The sequence below is a fragment of the Thermobia domestica genome, chromosome 12 (assembly GCF_964235325.1).
Source record: "Thermobia domestica chromosome 12, izTheDome1.hap1.1, whole genome shotgun sequence".
NCBI classification, from domain to species: domain Eukaryota; kingdom Metazoa; phylum Arthropoda; class Insecta; order Zygentoma; family Lepismatidae; genus Thermobia; species Thermobia domestica.
The window spans coordinates 177,783,987-177,806,167 of NC_137465.1; the positions used below are offsets into that span (position 1 = coordinate 177,783,987).

The window sequence follows — 22,181 nt, forward strand, 5'->3', positions numbered from 1 at the left end:
CGACGAACTATGTTTTGCATCATTTTAACCATATTGCGCCTCCTTTGTTCAGTGAACAGGAAGCACGAGTCATCACTCACAGGATTGCCAACTTATAAAAAGATAAAACTAGAGCACAATTTGCGTCGACGAACAGAACATGGAGCCTCATTCCAATTCAGCCAAGAGAAACTGGGAAAATTTAAAATGGAATGGGAGTGAGGGGGGGCCACACGCTCACAATACTACGTCCTAATCAGAGACTCCGAATACAATTTTGATAACCATCCTTTAGTCAACCCCGTAGTATGACGTTAATCAGTCTTCAAAACGACTCTGCATAAGGCCCAGAATGTTTATTCAGTCCAGAATTAGATGATATGTGAAAAACTGTATATATATATATTTGTTAATTATAGCCATAGCAATTAAAATGCGAATTCACTCAATTAATAATTATAAAAATTGCGCCGGAGCACAGCATAGGACCCATGAGTTAGCACAGGGGTGGGTTCGCAAGAAGCTGGGACATCAGTGACTAAGGTTGAGAGCGTAAATGAGGATAGTACGAAAAATATTTGCCGCCTTACGCAGAGTCGTTTTGATGTATGATTAGCGTCATACTAAAAATCAGATTACTGCAGGAAACAAATATTAGTTGAACTCTTTAGTATGGCACTAATCACATGTCAGAATGACTCTGCATAAGGCCTTGATGTTGCATAAAATCACATAGGTTATTGCACGTGTAATATTTTCGCATTCCTAAATGTAAATTAGTGGTTTCCTACACTGCGAAAAATCCCTCCGGAACTTAATATCCTACAGAATCCTCTTTATTATGTACTCTCTCATTTTAACTGTATAACCTAATGTTTTTATAACGGACTATTTATTCTTAATCAGTGTCCCAAAGTTACAAATGTTACTCGAAAATTAACTCGAATTGGTCCGATGCTTAAATTTCATCTAATACAATATAGATTCATACGTATTTATTGAACAAGAAAGGTAGCATGAAAATAAGTATTTGGGAATAGCAATGAAGGAGGGAAATGAGACAGAAGTAACTGTGAATAGTCATTCTATTCATTTCTACAACCTTATTCATTATAGTTACTTCAGCAGATGCCACCATAAAATTACACACATACGTTTAAGTAACCTAACAATTGAATCAAGAAATATAAACAAATGAGCAAGGATATTCATTTTATATTTAATCGTTTATAATGGGTGCGAAAGTTTTAGACAACTTATTTGACCAAATTTCCATGAAAGAAAAGGTCAATACAATATTTGATGGAAAACTGTGACGATGTATAATCAGCTTACTACTTTTTTCATCTACCAAAGAAGAAGAAGAAAATAGTTGCTTCCAACCCTGCTACACCAGACGAATTTTATACACAGCGTCTGCTCTGCTTAGTGCAGTAAGAAGTTGTACTGAAAGTTATGTGTATGTGGTTGTTTGTAGGGAAAACAAAATAAAAAAAATAGGTGGATAGGAAATACTTGAATTTTGAACACGTTTATAAGCTCTAAAGAACTGGATATGTGCAACTGAAAGCTGCACAAAGCAAGAACAGAATCTGTTTCGTATGCCACGTTCTTCAGTTCAACCACTTAAGTTACTGATTGGGTGCTGTGAAGTTGAAATGCTTCAGAACAAGCATAACGAAAAACTATATCTGGACATAATTCGTCAGGAAATAATTAATCACGATTTGCAAATTAAAGCATTGATACAGGTCAGTTAATAACTAGAATTGACAACTATTCTTTGAAGTATAAATGTAAGGTTTAGTCTCCTTACATAATAGGGTAAGGATTAAATGTGGTGGTTAATTAATGAAAGGATAAATATGTAAAACCTGCACGAAAAAAAAAAAAAAAAAACGAAAATGTTGTGTAATTTCTTAATCCACGAAGAAATGTCAGTAAGAGTGCACTTTGAGCAGAACGTGATTTTGTCACAAGATGTGGGGAAGGTTATAAAACACAGGTTCCTCCAAATAGGTTAATAGCTAAGTTGGTTCTATTACGTACCAAAGTTAATTATTTAATTCACATAGCATTGCCGAGCGAGCGTTAGCGACAGGGGCGGATCCAGGACTGACTTCTGTGGGGGCGGTGGGTTGTCATATTGTTACTTTTAAGGGCTCTAAACTTTGGGATGGGTTTTATTTATATATATAAAATAAGAAAGCTTCCTCTTCTGGGGGCTATCGCCCCCCTGGATCCGCCCCTGGTTAGCGAGTGGTGGCGGGTTAGAACGCCGTAGGGCACGTTTTGTTTTAGGGGGCCGCGGTGGCTCAGTGGTAGAGCGTTCACCTCTGGTGCTTGGGGTCCCGGGTTCGAACTTTGTGGTGGACAAACACCGTGTGCGTGGGTTTTCTCGGGGTTCTCCCGTTTCCTCCCACTTTCTTCATTCCACCATTTCATCCATTACTCATCATCATCGTCTCCTTTAGCCTAACCGGCATAACCTTGGGACGTAAAACTCAAAGATTTCATTTCATTTTTCAATAATACGTTTTATTTCAAAGCAGTGATGAATATTTTCCGATTCATAAATAACATACTCCACTTATTCCTACATCGTTATTTAGCCGTGATGTGAGGTGGAAAGTTTTCTCCTGTATTTTTCCGGAAAATTTTCCGTTCTAAAGAAATATCAGTGATCAAGTGACAATTCCTCAGTGATCATAAAATTAATTGAATTTATGTATAGAAATGTTAAAAAGTGAAAGTTCGTTTAAAGAATCTGAAAATTTTCATGGCTTAGACAATTTTCAGTACTATGAAGGAACAAGGAAAATAATTCTTCATGAATCGGAAGATTGTCTGTCCTGTATGGAAAAATCGAAAAACTTTTTGAGTGGGGAAATTTTCATCATTTTTAAGCAAAAAGTAAAACAACTTTTTGCGAATCGGAAACCTTTATTGCTCTAGAAACAAGTGAAAGGAAATTTCATAGATCGGAAAATTTTCATTCCGATGTAGAAACAAGTGGAAAAATTTTCCATATGCCCGAAAATTTTGTATATTATGTATAGTGATGTTAGGTGGAAAATTTTCCACTATATATATTCCTATAATATTCAATTCCTGCAGAGGAATGTTAGACAGCAACAAATTATAATTTTGCAATTAGCTTTCGGGAACCGGAAAATTTTCTAATATTTCAAGTTGGGAAGTAAGAATTTACAGTGTTTCTCTCTCTCTCTCTCTCTCTCTCTCTCTCTCTTTCTTTGTGTGTGTAAAGTGCAGGAAAAATATATGGAGTTCGTAGAGAACAAATATCCCATTGCAATATTTAAAATGTAACAAGAAATCGAAAAGAAATCTTTTCAATTGATCAAATATTTCAAAAGCAAAAAAAAATCCACTTTTTCTTCACATATAGGCCTGCCTATGTAATGAAATAACTACATAAAAATTCCTTATGAAGATTATTTTTGTAACAGAAAATAAGAAGAAATTCTTTGATTTTATTGTGTTTAAAGTCGTAATTCATAATTTCAATATTGGAATTTTGTATACCGTAATCAACATCTTAGAGCAGATAGTTTTATTGTAAAACTATCATTATTATTTATAAGTATGTATTAGAAATAATACCAATTCGATAGAACAAGTACATATCTATAAAAAAAGATATATATATATATTTTGTAAATTAAATGAAAGTTCTTGTTGCTTTTAGAACGCAAGCTAACAGTGCAGCTTTTTACGTTTCTTTTATTATTTTATTGAAAGAACAACTACATAAATCAGCTTCCTTATTAGTTATATCTCACTTTCTCTTCTGAATGAATATATATATATATATATATATATATATATTTAAATAAAGAAAATGTTTCATTATTTGTTTTCATGAGTTACTTAAATCCAAGTTTTGTCCAAGTGTAGTCAAAAATTTACAGTAGGCACTTCATATTATCTCTACTTATTTATAAATGTTGCATTATGTAAATCTAGAAAAGTAGTAAAGCTATGAGAAAACTTCGTGTTACGCGCATTAAACTGACGAAATATAATTTTGTGAGATGAAAGGTGGATTCTGCTGGAAGAACGCATTGCAGTTTTTGAAATCTTTTTGAAGAAATGAAGAATTGTTAGATTTTCACTTCATGAAACTTTTTTAGGCAATATTTATTACCAATAAATTTTACGGCTAAACAACTATGTAGGAATAAGTGGAGAATATTTTTATGAATCGTAAAATATTCATCACTTTTAATAAATTTAAATTTTAAATAACAGAATAGGATATTTGTACTCTACGAACTCGATGTATGTTCCCTGTACTTTACACACACACACACACAGAGAGAGAGAGAGAGAGAGAGAGAGAGATAGAGAGAGTGAGTTGAATTGATTTGATTTTAAGTTTAACGTCCCTTTCAGCAGCGAGGCTATATGGAACGTTACCTACTGGTTAACGTGAAATCCGAACCACCTGCACTCCCGCCGGGAATCGAAGAAAGGTCTCCCATGCCAAAGGTGGGTATGCTAACCGCTTAGCAACGAAGGAACTCACAGAGAGAGAGAGAGAGAGAGAGAAACACTATGTAAATTTTTACTTCCCAACTTGAAATATTAGAAAATTTTCCGGCTCCCGAAGCTAATTGGAAAATTTTGTTGACTAACTTTCCTCTACAGGAATTCAACTTTGAACTCAATGTGCAGTTAAATATAGTGGAAAATTTTCCACCTAATATCACAATACATAATATCCAAAATTGTCCAGCTTACGAAAAGTTTTTTTTTTTTCTACTCGTTTCTACATCGCAATGAAAATTTTCCGATCTATGAAAATTCCTTTCACTTGTTTCCACAGAGCAATAAAACTTTGCGATTTACTTTTTGCTTCAAAATGATGAAAATTTTCCGACACACAAACTTTTTCAACTTTTCCATACAGGACAGACAATTTTTCAATTCATGAAAAATTATTTCACTTGTTCTATATAGTACTGAAAATTGTCTAAGCCATGAAAATTTTCAGATTCTTTAAACGAACTTTCACTTTTTAACATTTCTAAACATGAATTTAATCAATTTCATGATCACTGAGGAATTGTTACTTGATTGCTGATATTTTTTTAGAACGGAAAATTTTCCGGAAAAATATAGGAGAAAACTTTCCACCTCACATCTCGGCTAAATAACGATATAGGAATAAGTGGAGTATGTTTTTTATGAATCGGAAAATATTCATCACTGCTTTGAAATAAAACGTATTATTGAAAAATGAAATGAAATCTTTGAGTTTTACGTCCCAGGGTTATGTCGGTTAGGCTAAAGGAGACAGTGATGATGAGTAATGGATGAAATGGTGGAATGAAGAAAGTGCGAGGAAACGGGAGAACCCCGAGAAAATCCACGCACACGGTGTTTGTCCACCACAAGGTTCACTTGGCGGGGGCTGGGATCGAACCCGGGACCGCAAGCACCAGAGGTGAACGCTCTACCACTGAGCCACCGCGGCAAAGGAGAAGCAAAATGAATATTGTTGTATGATATAAGTCATTAAGGGTTAACTGCTGCTGCAGATGGCGGCTCCGAAATCCAAAATGTACTGTGAAATGATCAGTCAGACAAAATATCACAATGAGAGTAACGAAAAATGTACCGTAATAAATGTCTTCAGTGTGGCGTGATAAGTTAGGGAGAAAAACGAAGTTAAATTCTGGACTATATGAGTTTACGTGTTGATGCGACATCAGGTAAACAGGCAATAGTGGATAATATGTCAGTGTTTGAAACCTATTGTCTTATTAACTAACCTAGGACGTGTGTGCTGCAGTAATGGGGAAAGTAAAGAAATGTAGAGCGGTAACTAATAAAAGAGGGGAGTTGCATCTGACATAGTGAAACAGTCTGACATAAATATAGTGAAACAGGCCAACAGTTTGCATATTATCCCATTTTGTGGGCATAAATTTGTAACATCCAGGAGGAAAATATGTCACTTCATTTCACAGTAGGATTGTACAAGTAATCAAAATATTTCTGACCTCTTACGTGTATAATAAGGTAGAAGTATGAAATGGAAAGTATGTTCTTTACCACGTAGTATTCCATAAGAGAGACATGGTGAAGTAAAAAAGTGCTATGTGAACACAGTGTATAAAATGATCATGGAAGTATTGCAAAGCTGTGTCACACATAAGACATGTGTTTTATACCATATAAAGTCTTTCTTCACTATCCTCGTGTATGCGTATATCGACAGTCCTGACGTGCCTCCTTCCTAGGGAAACACCCTCACTACTAATTAGTCACTGTAGCTGCATTTCTGCGCTGAATTGGTTAGATAGCATTCATGCTTTTCAGTGACCAACTGGCACAAGTTGGTTTGTGAATTAAGTTAATTCGTATTTTATGCACTGTAGTTTTTATGTCATATCTACGCACGCTGTATACTCAGCCTTCTTTATGTGCACCCATCAATGCAACTGCTCCCTTAAGAAACGCTTTCAGAGGCAGTTTGTATGGAAGCTTAGTGCAGGAAATAAGTATTTTCGTGTGCCCTTTGTAATTTTTGATGTTCCAGGGACATGTATTTGATAGGGAGCTCCTCCCCCAATGCCCCCTCTAAAAAGTTTATTTACATAATACCGTAATAGAGTGTTATTTATAGTGTTGATTGGAAACATGACAAGGTAAGAATTCGTTATTTTCGTTATTTGTGAATAGTGCATAGTTTGCAACACTTAACAGTTGAAAGATACTAATTTTGCACTGTAATACAGTACATATGAAAAGCAAAGAAAGCATGAAAATAAGAAATATTTGTGTTAACAGTTAAGAGTAAACCATAGCAAGTAGAAGAATAAGTGCGCTTTGTCAGCCTCTAATCATTGGAAACTGTGGAACCTCGTAATAATGGCGCTGCGATTGAGCTGGCTTCAAATTTAACAATTTGTAGGAAAGTTTGAGAAGTCGCGGGTTTTGTCTATATCCTATATGTTTTAAGTGTGTGTGTGTTTGTATTTAAGTGCTTTCTCTTAGTGTTCCCTGTGTGGTGCATTATTTTTGTTAATATTATTGTATTTTTGATGATTTAATGTGTTAAATATGCCAGGATGTTTCCTTTCTGTCTGCCTATCAGGTTATCGTGGTCATTGCAAACCTAAGCACTTTCTTACATCTCCCAGGAACGATGCATTGTTTGGTAAGTGGTAAAAGGAGAAATAATTGAATTACCGAGGGAAAACTGGAAATTAAAACTTAGTGCATTCTCACTCATATTTTCTAATCTTCTCAAGTATTTGACCACGTCTATTAAATATCGAAAGCCCCCTACGAATAGGCAGCTAGAAATCATAACAAACTAATGGGATCTGACCTAGTGGGCTCTTGACGAATTCTACCAGCATCATCGATTTCCTGTCTTGAAAACTCCGACGCTTCAGATACTCGTAAGACACTTATCTCTCTTAGAAAGCAAGTGAAGAATCTCAACAGAAAATTAGCCACAGCAAAATGTAATTTGTCCTCAGATACAGCAAAGATAAAATCCTTGGAAAGAAGTCTTAGCCATGGCAAAGCTAATGTATATGCCTCCCCCCCCCCCCAAAAAAAAAATAAATTTCAACCTCAGTTGGATACACTCCTGGGTACGGAAGGCACACCAAGATATCCAGCTCTGGAAACTTACTTTATACTGTGCAATGGGAATTATAAAGAAATAAAATAATTTTTAAAAAATATTGACGAAGAAAGAATAAAAGAAAAAAAGGTCTATACTGATTTCAATTTAAGTTATCTCAGGATTTTTTGCCCACTTGATACGGCCCAAAGTGTTCCTCTTAAAAGAATACAAACGAAACTCTTTTTGAAGCATCAAACTTCACCAATTATTTATATTACCTCAAATCATTACCTAAAGACAGAGCTTATTTTGTAGACACTACTGGCTCAATTTCTACGTTTTTGATACTGTTCATAGTAAGTTATCCACTAATATTCAAAAATAGTGGGAGTGAGGTTAGCGAAGCGCTTTGATGTCGTTAAATATCAGAATATGTAATAACAACAATATACCCAGCATTTACATAGACTATTCATATGAAAAAATTATCCACAAAGTTTCAGCGATATTTTTTCACCATCGTCAGTGCGGAAAAAAAATGACGTGTTTTCTTCACCCTGTGAAAATAATTGTTGTGAGTTGATTAAGGTATCTTCTTTCTTTCGAAGATTTCTTGTTTTATAACTGAACTTGTCGCCTCATTTACAGTATTTAGACTTGGAAGTAAAGAAACGCAGGCATATTATTCATCTGTGGACAAAATCACTGAATCACTTGATATCATTTAGTCCTGAATGGAGAATATGTTACTGTTACCAATACTTGTGAAATATGACAATTGTAGTTACATGGTTGTTGGCTATTTTGCAAAATTTAATTAAAACATCGAAAGTCATCAGCTGCCGAGTAACTTATTTTCCTTTTTAATGCCCCATGATTTTGCACCGAAGCAAAGGGTGACGGATATAATGATAATGAACAAAATGGTAAGAAACTGGAGAATCCCGAGAAAATTTACGCATACGTTTATACTAATAAAAGGAGGAAACAACTGATTTTTTAAATACACCAGATCCTTACTTGGTGCAAATTCTTCATATACAAAGAGTGAAAGACCGGGACTCGAACCCGGGACCTCTGACATACCGTGTCGATGCGTTAACCTCAGCACCAAGCGAGGATCTGGTGTATTTAAAAAATCGGTTGTTTCCTCTTATTAATATATGAAAAAATTAGACCGTCATGGGTGCTCGCTATATGGACACAGGGATTGTCGTAATCACAGCGGAAGTATGTGCTACAACCCACATGGTCCGAGACGAGAGTACCGACCTCGTGGTGGCATAGAGGTTAACGCATCGGCATGGTATGTCGGAGGTTCTGGGTTCTAGTTCTGGTCCAGTCGGTCACTTTTTTACTCTGTGTGTTACGCATAAATTGTTTGTCCACCACAGTCCACTGCGCTCTCGCGGCTTGAATTTTTCATACTGTATTTCATAAATGCTGTCTTTATTCTTATTCCGCATTAACCAATTATTCGCCTTTTAAGAATTAGTAGTGTGGAATGATTTAGTGTGCATAAATGAATAATTGGTCAACGTGAAATATAAAGGGTTATTTTGTTTTAAGTGCCCAAGTTTGCCAGTAAGTAATTTATTAATAACTTCACCCTTTCCTAGTACAAACTCCATTTGAGAATTCAAAGAATAGTTTAAAAGAGTCTTTATTATTACGAATATAAACTCCTACGTTGGTGAACGAAATAATATATGTATATTTCAATATTTAGGACATCCATGCTTGTCAAGGACCACAGGAGATTCTACATGAGCTTAATAGTGAAGTCCGTAAGAAAATCGGAGTTTTGAGGAAACAGATCGGAGATTTAGAAAAGATTGCCAAAGAGGAAGACAAAGAAAGTGATAAAGTAGAGCTGTTGAAAGAAGTGGAGAGCTATCGACAGCAGCTAACAAGGTATAAGACATTATGTGTATAATTGATAGGTTAAGAATTATAGAATATTATAAACGTGTATGTTAGTTCTTATTGTATCAGCTGTATAGTTTGCATTCAGTTCTTATTGGTAGATGTTTGATATGAAAAATCTGAGAATAATGTTTAAATCACATTTTATTGGTAGACATTTCATCCAAGATTTTTTTTTTCCCCTATGGAAATATGTAGTTTAATGCTGTACCTTGATATTTTCAATCGTTCTGGGATAGAGTATTGAGTTTAGTGTTCACACTTTGCAGTAACAGTAACCAATTGGTGATCAGTTCGAACTTCTGTAAGAAGTTGATTTTATATTAGTTGATTGGAGTTTAGCATCCCTTTCAGCACTAGGCTATATAAAACTTGAATTTACAGTTTAAGCTGGAATTCGATGTACCGTAATGTGTTTAAATTTCAGATCTCTCTCATCAGGAATCGAACCCGCTACTCTGTGCACCAAAGGTCGCGCAAGCTACTAGACCAGTGATGGACAAACTACGGCCTGCTGGCTAGAAACGGCTCTCTGAATGGTTCTATCTGGTCCTCGACATGATTTCTAATCTGACAGATCAAAAGAAGTATAGGACTACCTCGGAAGAGTTGTTTTAGTATATGACAGATCAGCATTTGTTTATACTTTTGAGAATCAGTGCATCCTAGTCCGAAACAGATTACGAAAAGCATAAATCCTTAATAGAGCTTAATATTACAATAAATTTTGTAAATTTATTGTAATATTGTTTTTTTTTTCCTTTTTTTTTAACTCATAAAAATGTTTACCAATCGCTGTCTAGTCCAGACCAACGGAAGGGATTCACTTTACATATAAGATAACATAGACTGAGCTGTGTTGACGTTCTTATGAAGGGCAGGACCTGCTATTAATCTGTATTCCGAACCATGACCACGGCTTCAGTGCGGTCCAGTTGACAGGTGCTTAGACCGTTATACAAGATCGACCCTCATAGGACAGGTCGTTCCCTTCCACTATCTCGGGTTTAATAAAATAACACAGTGAACTCTTTGTTATTGTGCTGGGATTTTCCCACATAGTAATTACGTTTACCTCAATAGCTGGAGCGTGAATAAACGTTGGCACCAGTAGCTTTTTTGAATCTCTCTGTGAGAAATCGTTCAGATAAGATGTCAGTTGTAGCTTGTGAAAATAGTCAACACCTTGCCTGGGTTTGAATTGATAAGCGACTGCTTCGAAGCAAATGTGCTATAGAAATACTGAAAAACTTGTATTGAATGAAAAGGATTTACTATTTAAGTATGGAGAACACTTTTCTTTCATCTTTAATTTTGCATTGAAAACTTTAATTGGAAATGACCAGATATATAAGACATTATAAAAGAAATCTTGCTACAGGTATAATATTTTTTATGCTGTAATGCTGCTATTTTTGGATTAGATTAAAATCCCTTATGTGTGTGAATTCTCCGATCCGTTCGTTGACTTTTCAGGATTGTTGGCGGTCTTAATTTCGACTCGAATTTAATTTTGCTTATAGTTAGACATATTTTGAGATAAACAAATTAAACCGTCAATGCAGTTCTTTAACATGGTAATATCTTAAAGCGAAGCTCCCACCAAGTCGAAAGGGAAAGTTATCGTTTTAATGTATGTGAAAAATTAATTGAAGATGAATGTACAATCATGACGTTCTTGTGGAGAATTAAATAAATAATAATAATAAAAAAAAAACTATTAACATTGCTGGTAGTGCAGTTTGAACCAGGAATCTCTCGATTACAAAGGAAAAGTACCTTAACTGTTTAAGGAAGTCGCTTTTACTGTTATTATCTATTCTTATTTTCAAGGAGGGGACGCGGTGGCTCAGTGATAGGGCGTTCACCTCCTATGCTTGGGGTCCCTGGTTCGATCCCAGCTCGCGCCGTGTGGACTTTCTGGTGGACAAACACCGTGCTTGTTGGTTTTCTCGGGGTTCTCCCGTTTCCTCCCACTTTCTTCATTCCACCATTTTATTCATTTCTCATCATCACCGTCTCCTTTAGCCTAACCGGCATAATTGTGGGATTTAAAACTTATAGATGTAATTTTTTTCTTATTTTCAAGGATTGCAATTGAACATACAGATGGTGATCAGAAAAATAGAAACACCTGAACGAAATTGCAACTTACCAGATTAATATGGTGTCGGGCCACCTTTCGCCTTCAGAACAGCCTTGATGTGACGTGGGATGGAGGCATAGAGGTCGTGAATGGTAGCAAGTGGAATTTTACACCATTCCTCGTGCAGGGCATCGGCCAGTTCTGTGAGAGAGGATTTAGGTGGAAATCGTCGCCGGAGTCGTGTTTCCAAGACGGACCACAGATGTTCAATTTGTTGAGATCTGGGGATTGGGCGGGCCAGGGAAGGTGTTGAACTTCATCCTGATGTTCCTCAAACCACGCTGCAACAACGCCAGCTGTGTGAATGGGTGCATTATCATCCTGGAAGATGGCGTCATTGTCCGGGAACAACATCCGGACCATAGGATGCAAGTGGTCTCCTAAAATTGCGACATAATCGTTGGCAGTGATTCGTCCGCTATGTGTGACCACAGGACCCAATGAAAACCATGATATGGCGGCCCACAGTATCACCGAGCCGCCGCCATGTTTCACAGTTGGGCGGAGACACTGCAGATCATAAGCTTCTTTGGGCGCTTTCCACACATAAACACGGCCCGTGGTTGGGAATAGGGTGAAGGATGACTCATACGACCATATCACACGTTTCCAGTCCTCAACGGTTCAAGTTACATGGTCGCAGCACCATTTGCGGCGTGCGAAAGCGTTATGGTCCCTGATGAGCGGTTTGGCCCGTGCAACACGACCCCGAAAGTTCATGTCATGTAATTCGCGGCGGACTGTGATTGTCGAAACAGGGTGGGGGAGGTGCTGATTGAGTTTATCCGTCACTTGCTCCGCAGTGGCACGACGGTTCTGCGTGACAATGCGCTTTAATACCCGGCGTGACCTGTCACTCATGATTTTCTTTCGCCCACTGTTTCGCTTCCCCGATGTGGATTTCCCGTGTGTTGTGTAGGCCGTCATCACCTTCGACACTGTCCCACGCGACACACCTAACACAGTAGCCACTGCCGTCACACTCACTCCACATAACCGCGCACCAACAATTTGCCCTCTTTGAAAATCTGAGAGGTCTCCCATTTTACACTACCTCCGTCTGCTGCAGCCACTGGACACTGCTGTTCCACTGCGCCAGATGTAGTATGGAGACCGACCTAACACACCACCACCAGCGGCCCGGCGCTGCGGGCGCCACGACACCACTGCCAACCCATACATCTGACGTGTTGCCAACTACAGGTGTTTCCATTTTTCTGATCACCATCTGTATAATTCTGATAATGTGTATATGTATTTAAGTGCTCGAACATTTAATAATTTGTGGTAGTAATGTATAGTGTAGTGCGTAAAGCTTGAAAGAATTAGGGAAGATTTAATTATTATTTAATTTTTCAGTACTTTGGCGAATTTCCGAAAAGCGAACATAGTATGCCAGTTGACAATAGAGAAAAATTCCAAGGAGTTATTATTTGACGAAGGAACTGAATTATCTCAGAAGCAAAGGTATGTATCAGTTAGTCGATTTTTATTTATTCATGTATATATGTATTGATATATTTATACATTTGGCTGCAATGGAAACCTGCCAGCTAATGGCCCAGTTTCCGCGTGGCCAGGACGATCCATCTATGCTCGTGTACAATGGTTGTAGGCTTAAGTCTCATAAACTTGAGGTTGAAAAAAAATAATAATTAATAATAATAATAATAATAAATCAAGATTGGAAGTTTGCACATGATGTTCCTATGTTACGTTGTGATTAAATAATTACTCATGTTAACTTTCGTGAAGACATTTTAATTTTGATGCAGTATGACGTATAGACAGGCTGACCGTTTCCATCCAAATAAATTCAAGTTATTGCTTGCCTAAGATATTCCACCCAGCCACCATCGATCATGTTCGATGTGATGGCAGCAGGTATATTCCATTGTGCATCACAGGATCCAGTGGCGGACCTAGGCCAGGGCTGGCGAGCCTAGCCTCCCCCCCCCCCAGTTTTTTGAGTGACAAAAATAATTGAAGCTATTATTTATATATTTTCAAAAGTTTATAGTAAACTCATGATATACATAGTGTGGGTTCTGGCTGCCCCCCTCCCCTAATTTTTACCTTCTAGATCCGCCACTGACAGGATCTCTTGCAACAATTTCGTTGGGTATATTGTCTCACGCCTGCTTGCAATCTCTTGATAGCCCATTTACGGTGTGAGCCCGACGTGATGAAAGGCGCCGTTCGAGAAGTCCAAATTAGCACTGCAATTCATAGGACTAACGGACTACTCTTAATGGAAATATTCTCCAATGGAATAGCATGAATACCAGTTACATCTGCCGTGCTCGGTAAAAGGCCAGCGATGTTTTGGTCATATGGTTTGAAGCTTAGTCCGGTTGCACATCTGCACGATGATTACATAACCGGTTTTGAGGAGATTGATTTTGACATTTTTTTCAACCTTACAAATCTTGAGTTTCCCTCTGTAGCAAAAGCCAGTAACAACCTAAACCCTTTCGAAACTTTCTTTGCATTTACCCCAAAATAATAATAATAATTATTATTATTTTCGTGAACACATCTGCAGATGATGATCTAAATTTTACCACAGTCACGTAGTTAAATCCATGTTTTTCCTTTGTCAGAACATATTTCGAGCGGCCACCAGCTAGTGGCGCTCATATACCCTTCTGCCCTTGCTCTTTGTTCTCCAATATGCCGTAGTGTTAACGCGTAACGCTTGCATGCTAGCCTTGCGGACAGTTTGCAGTCTCAGCTTGTGATGAGTTGCACGATTCACTGTTGATTGGGCCACGTTGTGGTAAGGATTCTCACCATATTGCGAATTTCCTGCAGTTCAGATCATAAGAGTTTGCCCTTTATGGGTACAAAAGATGTGAGCTGTGGTGGAACTGTGCATAACGTTTAATTGTAACACTAATGATGGTTCTTTTGTCACACAGACATTGCTCCGCCACTGTTCTGTTATGCGAGAATTGCTAACGTTTGCATGGAGAAGAGTCATTGTACACTTCCTGAAAGCGATATATTTTTTCGGCGGTATTTTGCCTTTGTAACACCTTCATTCTGGCACACAACAACTAAAAAACTGATGCACGTGTCCGTACAATTTTGTTGCTCTGTGAAAGCAACTTTGGCAAGTGTCGTTATTTACAAGTTGTCCCGATGGGTCAGTCTCTATATTTGCTTCGAGCTTTTACTGAGCACTTCAATTGATGTGAAAAATAAGTGAATGACTTTACTCCATCCATTAAAAAAAAAAAAAAAAAAAAAAAAAAAAAAAAAAAAAAAAAAGATTCACGATAAATATAAAACTACAATTTTTAATGAAATATGACGTATACCGATGATGATGATGATGATTATTATTATTATTATTATTATTATTATTATTATTATTATTATTATTATTATTATTATTATTATTATTATTGATGATGATCATCATCATCATGATCTTCTTTCATTATTATTATTACTTTTTATTTTTTTCTATCTTAAGTTTCTGTAATGTACTCTGATAACACAGAAAGTTGTTTGGGAGACTGAATCAAAAGATGATTATTCTTTTCTGTTTCTTTATTTCCAGGCAGCGCAAGGATAAAGAAAGCTTAGTGAAAATGTCTTCCGATGTTACAGATCACTTGCAGTCCATCAGTAGGCATCTAGCAGAAACAACCCAGCGAAGTGCAGAAACTCTGGATACGTTGGGTGAGTCCTTAAATATTACGGCAGAATAATATTAATACTGTAGTATGTATGTAGCGGTTACTCATAATAGAACATTTCATTTCTGGTACGCAGAGTCACGAATTCAATCACATATCGCTATGTCTGTACTCACTACATACATACTACTGCAGTGTGCATGTATTTCTACGGCGTGTTTGTATGTCATCCCTCATTAGTTATTCATTCTGAAACTTATATCTTATTTCATCATTCATTTGTATTTCTTATTGATCCGTACGAAAATGTAGGATATTATACTTAAATCTTTGTTTACCGTCATACTAAGAAAAAGATGAAAAGTACGCTGTAGATTTTTTCACTATGAGAATTCTTTCTTTAAGATGAGCCAAGATGTTTGTGTACATAATTGTTACCTGAATAATTAATTCTCATTTATTCTATCCGCATTAAGCTCCTGTTTCTTTCCTGCGTCTTGACATTGTTACCAGCAAAGGAAGTGAAAATTCGACTATGATTGTTTAACCTTGTGTCTTTCAAGTGCGGATGTTTCACCATATTCTTGCTTTCAAGATAAGACAAATAGTATTGGAATATATTCTTCACAATGTCTTTTGACATTTGTTTTTCTGTATCATTAGAAAGTATAACAAACAGTAAAGCTATAGTATTTTAAGTAAACCAATGCGCGCATCGATCGTCAATTCATGAGAAAATCGGACGTTCTTGTCTTAGCGGGATATATAAATTTGGTAAGTAAAGATTTCATAAATTGGTAAAAGTGTAGTAAAGAGCGGAGTGAATATTTCTTGAATTAATTTGTAAAATGTTATCTAAAATCATTTTACTATCATTTCTATAGATTTCAATGTAACCCTATTGAGGTACTTTACTATCTTTTTACAGCCAACTCGTCAACAACTGTTCATGACACCCAAGATGAATTCAAAGGCATGGGCGTTGTGATTGGACAGTCAAGAAAGCTGTTAACAAAGTATGGACGTAGAGAGGTGACGGACAAAGTGCTAGTGATATTTGCACTGGCTTTCTTTTTTGCGTGTGTAGCCTACATAGTTAAAAAGAGACTATTTTAAGGAAGAGCATAGATACTAAGAAAATTTTGGTGCTACAATGGCAAAGCAAAAGAGTGGAATTCCCATGTTGGATGCCTTAATATAATTTTAAGACACAATGTTGACCGAATTACTATTTGTACAGATTATTTTCATAGTGAGATTGCCTTAGAATCTTGGAGGTTGTAATTTTGTAAACAAAGGAATAGATTAATGTCGAAAATTTTTGGAAGAGACTTAAGAGGCTGGTCCTTGAATTGTTCATCTACGTAGACTTCGATATCAATATGCATATACTCTAGGATTGGTATAAAGTTATGTACTCCAGAAAAGGACACCAATCAGGATTGGTATAAAGTTATATAGGCATAGTTCCTGTAAATATATGCCTTAAAATTTTGTTAAAAATTTTGGTGTATATGGAAAAAAAAAAGATTTTTTTCCGCCTAAGTTTATGGTAGTACATTACAATCTAAGACTCAACAGCTTCTCTATGATTGTATTTTTTCCATCCTTTTTTTTCGTACTGCTAAAGTACATTTAAAACTAAAATATCACTGTCGCCTTCAGCGTAAATTTTCTGAGATTTCCTTTTCCAATCTTTTGATTTCACTTTGTCTTCGTATGTACATGAGTTGAATGTTAAAAATGAATTTTGTATGCGATAGAACACAAAACACTGTCTTACAATATACAATTAAAGCGTTGGCACGGATAACACACATTTCAGTGAAACCGAAAAAACTACGAAAACTGAAGTAAGCTTCCATAAACAACAGTGCTCGGCTCAAAGTTTGCGTGCGAGCGTACTACGGCCACATCCCGAGTAACGGAGTAACGAATCTTTGAGTATATGTTAGTCATGTTCTACAGCATGATTCCAGTGGCAACTCAGAAAAGTCCCAAATGCGCCATACAATGTTATTCGGGGAAATGCTTCAATTTATTTTTCTCCAAAGAACATGTGAAGATGTTTTATAATCCACAACAAAAGTGTTGAGATCTAACGTTTTAGGATTATTTGCGTGAAATCGAAAAGAACAAAATATTGCCGAGAAGTGAATAATGAAAAGCCACTTCGATTATATGTTTGATTAAAACAGCCGAAGATGATCCGAATCAGTAAAAATGATTTAAAGAGGATTTCGGTTTCTGATTACTGAGTCCACTTTATCATTCCTTTTCGGAATTCGTTTGTGACACTGCAAATGTTACGTCAAGATAAAATTAGATATAATAACTTGATTCTCCTTTTTATACGTTGATATTTAATTGCCAAAATTTTCAATGAAAGCTTTCATCATCTTCAGCGGCGCTCTTCAAATCTTCAAATTCTACTTTTAATCACATCTCATGGCGTCAGCATATTTTTGAGATCTATACTGCTATGATTCAGATGTACAAAATTGTAATCTTCTTAATGAAAATGGTCAAATAATGCATTGGGTTGATCTATAACAAATACAGTAAAACCTGTCAACTTGGCCACCTGTTCATCTTGGCCTGGTTCGTCTTGAACCTGCATTTTCCCATAGGCATTCGTTACTTATTACTCTGTAAATTGACCGCCTGTCTATCTTGAAGTTGGCAGCATTGAAGCAATGTTTACTCTCATGATAATGATAAAATTACTTTCTTATCTTGGCCACACAAAATACCGTTTTGTTATTTTTCCTAACTTTTTAGTATTCCCATATGAGAAGCAGATGTTCTATATTTGTGACTAGAGACAAAGAAGCATGGATTCCCACAATTTGTTCCTGGAGGTCAAGGCCAGAACACTACTCTGATAAAGGGATGGTGAAGGAAGATGTGAATAAGTAGAAGCACGTACAGGAATTCAGGAAATGGTTGTACGTATTTGTTTACCCTGTCTATTTTGGTAAAAGTATTAACTATATCGGCTCCTTTCATCAGTGGGGAGCTTTACTAATTCCGGAAAATTCTTAAAGTTAAAGCTAAGAATCTCTTTGTCAACTATTGGCACCTGATGGCTTGTCGGTGTAGCTTGTTTTGACATAATTATGTACATTATTTAAATTGTACACTATTTAAAAGTAGCTGTCGTGCCATAGCTTTCTAAATTTTGCAATCAAGTAATACTAGAAATCCTATTATAAAAACAACCAATCACACTTATTTTCTGTAAGTTGACCACTTTTCAATGGAAACGATGATGCCCAACAGACAGGTTTTACTGTATAACAATGTATGAAGAAATGAGTCAAAATATTATTTGCAATCATATGTCGGTTTAGGTCTTTATGTAATTAGACAGAATACAGGTTCAGTTATGTTCAAATGAGTAAATATCTTTCTTTCAAAAGTCCTATATAATCATCTTTATATAGGGTTTAGAAAAAAGCGAAAACAATTTCTGTATATTATTAACTGCGTACCAAGTCATTTAATCTAAAAGTGTGAGTGTAAATGTATGTGAAAGTATGATGAATGTTGAATATGACTGCATATATAAAAAAGAAGAAGAATTCTGATAACACTATATTAAGAGTGCACAATTATTATATAGCTGTCGACATTTTCGCTAATGGCGCTAATAGTTTTAATTCCGTAATTAGAAAAACTATATACTTTTATGAGCAAAGATTTTCTCAATTTAGTAGTTACGAGACTATTATCCGAAGTGCAAGGTTCGTATTAATGTTAGTTTATATAATCAGCCGGAACAATTGTGAAAGAAGCTGAATGTTAGAAAGATGAAAAAGAAATAAAGAATTAAGATAATATTGGAACATACAACATAGTATACTGAGTGAACGTTCTTCCAAAGTTGCAGAGTAGCTAAATGGTTAGCATAGTCTTGAGATCGAATTCAGTTGGGCACAGTTTCCATTAATTTGTAAGGAACAGTGGCACATAAACTTTTTTTTTAACAACTACATTAGAAAAGATAATACAGTATTTGTTGATAATCAGAAGGAAATTATAACGGAGATGGGTTTCCGTCAGACCTTAAATAGAGGTCGTGATTTGACTTTTTTCTAAGTTTATTATTATTATTTTTAGATGTATAAATGTATCTTAAAACAGTTGGCCTCAGTTTATTTGAATGACCATGTAACTGAATGTTTGTTTCTCGAAGGAAATCAATCTTGAAGCTAAGAGAGGTAATTCTAATTATGGAAATAAAAAAATGACTTGTATAAAATTGCAGAATAATTTTGATAGCAATCAGTTGAAGATAGATATATATACGCTTAGAAAGTCAGAAATGCAAATTCGTTAATTTTTTTTTCTTATTTACTTGCTACACTGTTGCTTTAAACTCAGTGTGTGTTCTGTATTTCTAATTCCAGCTGGAAGTGACTTACCTTCTATTTAGCATCTCTCAGTTACAATCGGTTAGTAAAGCTAAGTTGCTTATGGGTATCCTTAATGCTGAAGTTTTGTAGTAGTAGTATTATTAAAAGACAGACATTTTAGTATACCACAGATATTCATAAAAGATTGTATTGTTAATGTAGAATATTGTCTAAAGAAGTAACTTGAATTATTGTTCTTCACTCTTTGTCATCTTGATTAGAATTAAAAATATATGCAGATATATATATTATTATATATACACAAATCTCATCTCGATGTACAATCCTACGGGATAATCACTATGTTGTCTTCATATAGATATAGAAGTAAAAGATTTTTCACGTTCAAAGAGTAAAAGTGCCACAAATATTCTAGGTGGCATATGATTGAAGTTTGCAGTTTTCTCTGAAATTTAGATGTCATCCTGTTGAAAACTAGGAATTTCTTTATGCACTGTTTCCTGTTCGAACACTTCCTCACCTTCTGCTGAGTTAGCATGTTCCATTGAAATGCTCTTTTCACCTTTTGTAAAGTTTTAATTCCCACTCAGACATCCCTAATTCATTGTGTATTATTTCCATTCCAATTACGCTTCCTCATTCCAACTTTTTTACTCTCTTTCGTGATAGGAGTTGTTAAGCAAATGTAAAACTAGCTAATATTCATGTATAGTTTTCATTCAATAGATTTTTTGAACAACCGTACTACAAGTAAATACATTTTTTTTTATCTTCTAGTAATTTTGATTCAATTGTCTAATTTATTTAATTTATTTTTCTTGATTTAGGAGGTAAATGAAATTAACTTTCAGTGTAAAGAGTCTCTCCGTGTTTTTGTAAAAACAATTAATTACGCACCAGAATAATGCGTCGGAGTATCTTTACTCCAACCATACGTTTGAAAAAGGTAGTTACATACAGTCTAATGTAATAAAGAAAAATTAATGGAAAAACATTATTTCCACTATCAAATAAGGAAATTTCATCTGCAATATGCATTTAGAATCCAAATTTCCGTGATTCCAGGCATTTGAATTTGTAAACGTCACCGTTACATTAATTTTCTTGGGGTCCTTTCGTTTTTCCACTATCTTAATTGTAGCAGCAGTTTCATCACTCACTTTCATTTTATCATTCGTAATTATAACCTAAGGATATAACCGAACAACGTTGAACTAAATATTTCGTTTGTGGTTATTATCTAATTAAAGTTTTAATAATGTCACACAACAGTAGAAACTATCTATTTTATAATATTCTTAATTGTATGAATTAAATGTGTGGCAGATTTATTCTACATATTAGACTGTATGTACTAATAATCCTAAATTTGTTGTTGAACAAGGATGCAGTATGTTATGTTGTAATGTTATAAATATAATTAATTTATTCTATTTTTATACACAGTGTATTCTTTTAAATGATTTAGAAAACACTAGGATGCAAATCATTTGACTAGCTCTAATGTAGCTGTGATTTTATTACAAAAATGAATAAGATAATGTAAATTATTTTTATGTAAGGAAAGTTGTTGAATAATACTATTTTAATACTGAATTTAAATAAAAGTTGCTCCCGAAAGCTTATAACGTATCATATGACGTAATACTACAAGTTATTCATACAACTGTAGTACTGAAAATTAATCTGAATTTGAAGGACGTGTATTTGTAAAATAAAAATAAAAGAAAAATGTCTTTTTTTAAAAGAAATAAATTGCGTTTTCTTGTACAAAAATAACGTATTATAAACGTACAAAATATATATTACATGGGGAGCGGAGCACAGCGGCTGGATTGCATTCGGAATAAACAGCTTCATTTTGAAAAGTAAAATGCTAATGTCCCTAAAGCTTAAAATTGTGCATTTTGCCTGTTTCGAAAGCGTGGATATTAACAAAATCAGGCATTCACCGCCTGGAGACTGCACAATGAAGCATGGACGATGTGTATTAGTATCACCCACAAAGATAGGAAAAGAATCACATGAATCAGAAAATATTAGGTGGACATATATTGTCATAAACAAAAGCATTGAAGTGACAGTGGGCTGGATATATCGCAGTAAGAAACGATGATTAATAAACAATAGCAATTCTTGCGTGGATACCAAGATACAAGAAACGACCTAGGAAACGCTCTGATACAAAGTGGAGTGACGAAATAAAGAAACATTGCGAAATAATCTGAAAAAGAATTGCCCAAGATGAATAGTAGAAAAGCGTAGGAGAAACCTTCATCCAGCAGTGGATTGACAAATGGTTGACTATGATGACAATATAGTAAACATTTATTTTTGCAGTATAAAACATATATGAAATATCAATATTTATTCATATATATCTATCTTAGCTTGTCATTCGCACACTATATTTTATATGTGAACTAGCTGAAAATACCCATTCTTCGCATGGGGGCTGTATTTGGAAGTCAACGCCTGTAAGAGATATCACTATT

The 22,181-nt window shown here is 35.4% G+C and overlaps 1 protein-coding gene across 1 annotated transcript; it reads left to right on the forward strand.

Annotated features, from left to right (window-relative positions):
* The first annotated feature begins 1,370 nt into the window (after window positions 1-1,370).
* Sec20 (vesicle transport protein Sec20) lies at window positions 1,371-21,435 on the forward strand. Its single transcript, XM_081734443.1, has 5 exons — window positions 1,371-1,730; window positions 9,318-9,502; window positions 13,020-13,127; window positions 15,229-15,350; window positions 16,236-21,435. Exons 1-5 carry the CDS (start codon window positions 1,581-1,583, stop codon window positions 16,421-16,423), a joined length of 753 nt encoding a protein of 250 aa, XP_081590569.1. The 5' UTR covers window positions 1,371-1,580; the 3' UTR covers window positions 16,424-21,435.
* The last annotated feature ends 746 nt before the right edge of the window (window positions 21,436-22,181 follow it).